This window comes from Cyprinodon tularosa, unplaced genomic scaffold, assembly GCF_016077235.1.
Source record: "Cyprinodon tularosa strain WSP-4 unplaced genomic scaffold, ASM1607723v1 ctg285, whole genome shotgun sequence".
In the NCBI taxonomy this organism is placed as follows: domain Eukaryota; kingdom Metazoa; phylum Chordata; class Actinopteri; order Cyprinodontiformes; family Cyprinodontidae; genus Cyprinodon; species Cyprinodon tularosa.
Window position 1 is genome coordinate 116,709 of NW_024038991.1, and position 8,683 is coordinate 125,391.

At 34.0% G+C, this 8,683-nt stretch overlaps 1 protein-coding gene across 1 annotated transcript; it reads right to left on the reverse strand.

Annotated features, from left to right (window-relative positions):
- Positions 1-400: 400 nt before the first annotated feature.
- Positions 401-8,683, reverse strand: LOC119787012 (CD209 antigen-like). The gene is made up of 10 exons (XM_038290633.1): positions 8,526-8,683; positions 8,220-8,303; positions 4,353-4,421; positions 4,147-4,203; positions 3,949-4,017; positions 3,756-3,812; positions 3,353-3,421; positions 1,139-1,272; positions 874-974; positions 401-770 (listed from the first exon to the last, which is right to left on the reverse strand). Exons 1-10 carry the CDS (start codon positions 8,653-8,655, stop codon positions 629-631), a joined length of 912 nt encoding a protein of 303 aa, XP_038146561.1. The 5' UTR covers positions 8,656-8,683; the 3' UTR covers positions 401-628.

Below are 8,683 nucleotides of genomic sequence, written 5' to 3' on the forward strand. Positions count from 1 at the left end.
TGCAAAGGCGAATCGAAGCTTCATTGTCCAGAATTTTTTATAGCACACCCTCTCAGTTGACCTGCACTCAAATCAAAGGACCTGGGGAAGCCATGACCATGTTTTCAACAATAGGCAACCCATAGAGTTTTGTGATTTGATTTGTGTGATTAGAATATAATTGCATGTTGATAAAGGAACACATGGAAAAAAGGTTTGGACAGGCTGCCTGCTCAACTGTATTAGAATCCCTTTGTAAAGATCGGACCTTTGGTTTCACAGATTCAAGAGGCAGCTTTCAGAAAGGGTTTTTCAATGTTTAGAAGTGCAGCTGGAATTTCTGTTGTTCTAGAAAGGAGTTAAAACTCAAAATAAATGTAACCACTCTTTTTTTTTTTTTTTTTCAGTCACCTAGTTGCTCATTTTAAGTATCTTAAAATCTTTAATACCTAATGCCTAATGTTTTTTTTTTAACTATAAATCTGACCTGAATAGGAGGACAGATGTGTTAAAGTATCATGCATTCATGAGGTTGTCTAAAAATATATAATGTATGGAGTTTTATTTGGCATGAAGTTTGACCTAAATTAAAGCTAAGCTTTCATGTTATATCTACAAAATGCTGAAAGATTTCTGATTGTTACAATTCTTATGGATTTAGCTTCATTTCACAAATCCAGTTAAGCTTATGAGAACAACTTTCATCATTCCAGCTGCTTTCAATTTCAAAACTCTTTATATCAGCACAGTTTTCCTCTGTTTTTCCATTTGGCTCATTTTCACTCCAGTAGCTGAAATAGAAAGAAAATATCCAGAATTCATTTAGAGAAAACTTGTTATAAAAGTGCAGATAAGTTGAAAGATTTGTTTAAACTTTGTCTAAATTATTCTTACTTTGTGTTCATTGGAGTCCCATCCACCCATTTCCATCTTCCCTCTCCCTCTGAGTCAGTCAGCCCGATCCACATATACTTCTTAAAACCGTTTGCAAAAACCTAAAAAAACATAGATTGAAACTTACATCAACCAACAAATTGAATCCTGTTATTAAGTGATTTGTCTCAATAACATCTGCTTATATCTAATATCATACCTCTAATTCTCATTACAGCTGTTAAATATCTGTCAAAAAGGGATATATGTTGATGCGATCACACACCTGCTCTTCTTTGCTGTTGATGATCATCAGGTCTGTACCTAGTGAACGACAGTGATCTCTACTTTCCTGCCAGGTCTTTGTTGTAGACGACATGTAGTATGCACTTTGTCTGAAAATGATCCACCCTGGTTGAGCTTATTTGAAAAAAGAAATATAAGAACTTAATATTAGTTGAAGATGTGCTAAAAAGCTTCTTCATTATTTGCACAAGGTGTGAAGAAGAATAAATGAGCATGCAATCCAGGTTAAATAGACAAAATCAGCCCAAAAGTACAGGAGCAAATGCATTTGTTTTCACCTCTGGTAAAGATGTGTAAATAGCCTTTGATAAAAAAAAAAAAATAAAAAAAAATAAAAAACAGGCATAGAGGGGGAAGTAACATTAGAAATAAACTTTAAAATAAAGTGTTTTCTAATTGATCAAATTTACAAGGATTCTTTACCATGTTAGAACAAGGTTATTATCATTAAATAAAACAAACAAAAACTAGAATATTTTTTTTTTGACTAAAATAAAAATTACACCTGGCAAAATAAATAATGAGAGTTTACAAAACAAATTGCAACTAAATCAATTTTAAGAGATAATTTGCTAAGTGTTTGTTAGTGCTTTTGTCATAATGCATAAGGTCTAGTTTTCAGTTGCTGTTTTCACTTTTTGCCTTTTGTCCCTGAACCGCATTACAGCAGCAGATTCTGAGGTTTTCAGCGCATTTGTGCTGCTATATATATATATATATATATATATATATATATATATATATATATATATATATATATAGATAGATAGATAGAGAGATAGAGAGAGAGAGAGAGATTATTTTTATATTTTTTAGTCTTGCCTCCCAAATGTACGTCATATTCCATAGAAGACTATAAACTACAGTATAACTGACACTAGTAGAAACTAAGCTAATGCTAAGTATTTAAAAAAAACTAAAAACTATACTAAACTGGCTAACAAATTCTAAAAACAAATAAACAATAATATAGAATTGAAAATCAGTTAAAACTAAATAAAGATAAAACCAAAAAACCTTAAAAACGTAAAAAGTACTTAAACCTTGGTTTAGAAAAAAATATATATATATATATTTTACGTTCTTCAACACGAAAAATATTTGCTTAGATTGAATAAACAATACTGTAGGACTATCAGAGAGATGAGGTCTTTATTCACTGTTCAGCAGCTGAATCAACAATAATACACCACCAATGCCAGCTGACTAGGTAGAAGCATAAAGTTATTATCTTAAAGCAGGGTTCCAAGCTGCTTCACAAAAAATGTAATTATATTGTAAATAAAATAAAATAAAATAAAAGGATTTCACTGAATTATATTGCTATAGGATACCTCACAAAACAGCTGTAATTACCTTCAAAACCAAAACCATGAATGCAAAAATAACTGGAAAACCACTCTGAGAGTGCAGAACTCTGCCAAGCAGCACTTTTTGCCCCATATGGTGACTTAGGCCTATAGCTAAAACTCACACATGATCTGGATCATTACCAAATTTTAATGAATTCTTCCTTGAAATGAGGTGCACCTCTGATAAATAAAATTCCATAAAATATGTTCAGATGTTTTCAACTGATCCTGCTAGCAAACCAACAACTTTCCCTTTTCTTGTGTTGTTGTTGTCGTCAGTAAAATACTTCTGGACTTTTTCAGTCCCATGCTGAGGCTGTCAATGGTCCCTGCTCCCACCCTCTGGTTTATTGGGAACTGCTTACTGCGGCAAATATCCCTATCTCACAATGTTAGAGAGTCTTTTAAAAAATTCCTGTATCCAGATTATGATATGGATCATCACCACAATGTAATGGATTGTTCCTTGGCATGAGGGACACCTCTTATAAAAATGTAATTACAGTCTGTCCATGACTTTCACGTTATCCTGTACACAGAAAATAAGACAGACAGACAGAAACACACACATCCTAAAACATAACCTCCTTGGCAGAGATAAAAAAAACTGGCTATAAGCAGCTGTAAAGTATAATTTTCTTTTACTACCATAAAATCTGCTTGACTTTGAAAAGAAGAAATGCTAATCTCACTTCTTTTATGTATACATATTCTGGATTTGGCATGATTACCTTTGCCACAGAGTGCTTTTCTAATTTAAAAATGTTATACATGTTTTTTTTTCATTGCGACACATCTATGTTTATAGGTATTTTAAAATTAGCATTTTTGCTATAACTCACCTAAAATGTTGAGCCTTTCCCTCAGCTGATCTCTTTCCAGTGAGATTCTTCTGCAACTGGTCTGAGTATCTGAGGCATATTGAGCATCATTAACAAATAAAATCCCTTTTTTTAAATTCACTGTGGTAATGACATCACACATTTCAGAAACTAATTTATAAAATACAACTAGCAACACTACTAGTACAGCAGATGACATTACACATGCGCTGCACTCATTGAAGAAGGGAGTTCAAGCAGTGGTTAAATGGTAAATGGTATTTATTTGAGACAGTCAGTAGACCAGAACATAGATATTTAGGAAATATAGGAAAACACAAAAATTTCAGAGAAACTGGGTTTTGTTTTTATCATTATTTCTTATAGAACATGACCTGGAGAAAATTTTAAGTCTAATACTCACCAGCATTTATTCTGGTCAAATTGTCTCTCTCCTCAATCATAGTATTCTGCCTTGAAACTGTAATTTTAATGAAAAGCTTGAGATTGTTTTCCAGTGGCTCAGAGTTTATATTCATAAATACATTTATGGCGAAACTTTTTACATCTGCATTATAAAATTTGGCCCTTCATTCACAATATATTTTCATACTAACCTAAATCATCCAGCTTCGCCTTGAGCTCATTTCTATCTTCTGTCAAGTTTTTACTTCTGGCTACGATTTCTATAATATAAAGAAAGAAACAAAACAAAACAGAATTCACTTAGGATTTAACAGGTGGTTGGTTGCAGATGGAAAAACAATAAGTGAAAACATTTGTGTGCAGTAGATAGAAAATTTTATTACACTCACCAGAGTTAATCTTCTTCAACTTGTCATTTCCTTGAGTCAAAGAATTCAGCTGTAAACCTTTAAATTAAAGCATGTTTAATTGTTTTCTATTCTTGTTTTCTTTTGAGGTTGAAAGAAAATCAGTTTAAAGTAAATGGATCAATATCACAATGCTTCCTACCATAAACAAACCCTAATAGAAATTTATTGCATCTGGTCATACATACTAGAGTCATTCAGCGCTCTCTTCAGCTCATCCTTCTCTTCAGTCACATTTTTGTTGTTGGCCTCAATGTCTGAAGAAGAAAAAATGGGATTTTGATTCTTTGGAAATTGTTAATTCTCAGTTTTTAAAGTAAGACACAGAAAAACCTTTCTTGCAATGGTATTTCTTTATTGTTGTCAAAGACTTTGTGCTCTTAAAGCATATATTTTCTTTCCTTTCAGTGTGCAATCAATAGATTGGTTGTTATACTTACTGATTATGGTTCTAATAAGCGTTTTCTCTCTTCAGTCAGGGATTTCTGACTGCCTTGAATACCTGGATCAATATATATATCCAATGGGTCTCTACATCCTTAGGTTCAACATTGTATGTTATTGGTGCTGGTTTGCAATTAGCTTCACTAGTTTTGAGCGTTATAAAAACTTAGTTGAAATCATCCACTGCTGAAGCTCTTTCACATGCTGTTTTTTACCCATATGATGCTCTATCTGTGATAATATCTGCTTTTAATCCAATAATAGACATGCCCCTTTTATCAGGTGTTTTTTCTCCTGGCTCTGAAAACAACAATTATAAAAATGGCTGAGGGTCGTAAGAGAAAAAGTGTCTATGAAGTGTATGAGAAGAAAAAGTGCTGGTGAAGATTCTCAGTCATCCAGGTCACAGCCAGGGTGCTGGGATCTGGAGGTTTGTCCACTTTCTCCACCAGAGGGCGCACGAGATCTCCTGGAGCATGAGCCGACCGCACCACCTGTCTCTCATCTGCTCATCAGGAGATCCGTACTTAAGGAGGCGGAGGGCTTCACTCCAGTGCCAGAGTGTTTGCCAGTAACGGTTAGCAAGCCTGAGCCAATGTACTTTGTACATTTATTATTAATAAATCTTTGAACTTTTTCATCTGCCTCTGTGTGTTCTGCATGTGGGTTAGACACATTAATCCGGACATGACACAGGGAAGAAGAAAGGAGGCCTCAGAAGAGGCAGATATATCCCAGAATGCTTTGCACGGAGAGCTCTGCTCGCAAAGCGTTATGGGATTTGATGTCACAGTGGCCCGCTGTCGCCATAGGCTGCCACTGCCCGACAGTGGTGAAGTGATCATCTGTCTGAACTGTAAGATGACTGAGTTCACTATAAAGGGATTTAGGGGTTTGGGCGGGCGTCCAGGTACAGTAACCTTGTATGAGCTAGGAGAACAGCCACTTTTAAACAGAGCGTGCCCAAGGAGAAATGGGCTCCTGCATGCTCTTCGATGCGCATTTGTTTTCAAAATGGAGATGGCTGGTCTTTTAAAAAATTTGAGAAAATCCTCCACAATACCTTTAAATCCCAGTATGGCCTAGTACAGAATACTTTAAAGACTTGCTGTCAGAGTATCAACCACCCAGACCTCTAAACTGTAGTCTGCTTCACCTGTCTGAAACCAGAACCAAACAAAGAGAAGCAGCACGTAGCTCTTATACACCACAAATCTGGAATAAACTCCTTCAAACCGCTGACTTTGCATTGTCTGCAAATATTTAATTCTGCTGTTCTTACTGAGTCAGTTATTCAGCACATAAATTGAATGTCCGCTGTCAAATACTTTGCCTAAAAGTACAACAAAAATATATATATATATATTTATCTTCCAATAAAACAATACATGCCCAGTGGTCATCCTGCGTGTTTACTTATGGTTTCTGCCATTTATCATTGGAAGTCAACATTTTAAATTTCCAAGTAAAACAATTCCATGGAATTTTGCCTGAAAATTATAAACTAGATACTCAGTATAGATGGCAGCCAGCTGTCACATTCAAAATGGATGCTACCTGCATCAATAGCAGGTAAAGGAATTAGAGGCAGGGTGAAGAAATGAGACTCGACTGGTGCTTCAGGTATAAAACAGCCACCAGCCGAGCCGGCAGAGGCCTATGCAGAAAACACGGACGGGCTGTGTTCGCTGCACTGTGCTGTTGGTGCTTTAACACTGTTTATTACATGACAGATTACTACATGATCGCCATGCAAATCTGACATGAAAACAAGCTCTACTTCAAGCCAGTCTTTTACTTCTACTAGTGAAAGAACTGCAACTTTCTCTGCCAAAGCTCTTGGGGAATAAAAAATAGCGTCAGTTGATGTCAATTCCATAGGACTGTAGCAGTTGTCTTGCATGTATGCAGCAGTTATTATTCGGGGCCTACAGTGCAATAAGTTTGAGGATGATGTGTTTAAGTGCTCAGAATACTTCATAAAACAGTACAACAGTGTTTTTGTCCTTATTATGGTTGTAAGAGTTCCAATTTCAATGGAAAACTTTGAGTTGAAAGTTAAAAAGTTTACATTCAAATATCAAATTGGACACACCCTTAGCTCCTTCTTTAGAGAATCCTACATATGTTATTTATTTCAAGAGCTACTCCTGTCCTATCCATTCTTTGCATCCAATATGTTTTTAAGATTTTCCACATTTGATCTGAGACGTTTCATATCTTAAGACTTTCACTGGAGGTTGCATGCCTATTGCCGCCATGTCTGTATCTAAAGTGAGCTACTGATGTAGAAATTACTTAAGCCATGGTATGTGATAAGGTCCCTTTAAATTAAAATTTACATATTTTATTTTGTCACTTCAAGAAGAAAATCTTTTGAACTATTAAAATATTAAACTTTGAACAATTTCTAAAGTAAGAGCTTACCAATCTGTTGTTTACCCATTTTAAAAAATTGCTTAAATTATATAAGTAACACATGTTGATCATATTTCCTGAAGTCTTTCAGCTTTCCTAATAATGTATTTATTTTTTCACTTCATATAGGTTTCATGTTATAAATAGATGTATGTTCTGTAATTTCTAATTTTCTAATTGCAATTTAGTTGTAATGTTTAACAAAATTAGGCATCTTCATTTAGCTTTTCTATAACCATTCTTGCTTTTTTGATATGATGCTGCTGTTTTATACCATTAAGAAATATTGCTAACATCAACACCACCACCAACATCTATAATACTGTACTGCTGCCTCTTGGCCAGGTCTCCCTCGAAAAAGAGATTTCATCTCAAGGGACTTCCTGGTAAAATGAAGGTTAAATAAAAACATAAAAAATATAATAATAATAATAATAATAATAATAATAATAATAATAATAATAATAATAATAATAATAATAATAATAATAATAATAATAATAATAATAATAATAATAACAATAATAATAACAATAATAATAATAATAAGAAGAATAATGTATGCATGCATGTATTCATGCATTTTATATATGATGCAGTGACTGCTAAGTTACTCTTTGCATAAAACAAAAGTTATCTCCCAATTCCACCAAACACAGCAGGTTAAAAAATGTTCAGTTAAGCATATTTTTGAAATATTGTGACCGTCAGCACGGTCACACAAATGCAACTTCCATTTTCTTTTAGAAACCCCCCCCCCACATAATTTGTGCTTTTTTTTTATTTCGGTTTACAAATCCTATATTGCCAGATGTATTTGATTATCTGCCTTCACACAGGACTTACTGTAAGATACATTCCAATCTAAATCCACAGAGTTTAATAAGATTCACTACACCCTCTGTTGTAGGTTCAGCTCTTCTTGAAAGACTGTCAGAATTTGTGGGAAACTGAAACGATTATATCTTAAACATCCAAATTATTCCAAAGTTTTTCTATTTGGCCAAAGTGAGGATTATGTTAAAACATTAAAGTTCTTTTACATTGAATTCTTTAATGCTTGCCTTAATGGGTGTAGAAATTGCAAATTTATTGTTTGCCAATCTCATGCATTTTAAACATTATTCATTATCACCACAGAGCTTTGAGATCTTTTGATGAATTGGACATGTATGAGTGTAAAAATCACTTACGGAGAGCAAGACAAATGATAACAGCAAGCTGAACTACAGCTAAAAGTCCAAGGATAACCGTAGACACTCTGCATCGTTGGAATCCTGTGTAAACACAAGTGGAGTGACAGAAATCATATGTTAAACATATTAAATGTAAACAAAACAAACAAAAAACACTTTAGGGGTGCATTTTAAAGATTAATCTAAAATTCTTATTGTTTTCAACATAAGTTTGTTATTAGATATTGTGAACAACTGCTAACAAAGTTGAAAATCATCATGTTTTTAAACTGACATTAATGGGTAAGCAAATTAGTGTCTTACCAGATGCAGGAGAAGAGGCTTTGCTGTCTTTTTCTGAATTGCTCTCCAGGTTATCCTCACTGGAAAAAGGAATAGTACTGATTTCATTATATACTGCAGACATTTCAGATTGGTCCTTATGAAAAAACATTTCTTGTTTTGAAACAGCAGTGCAACGA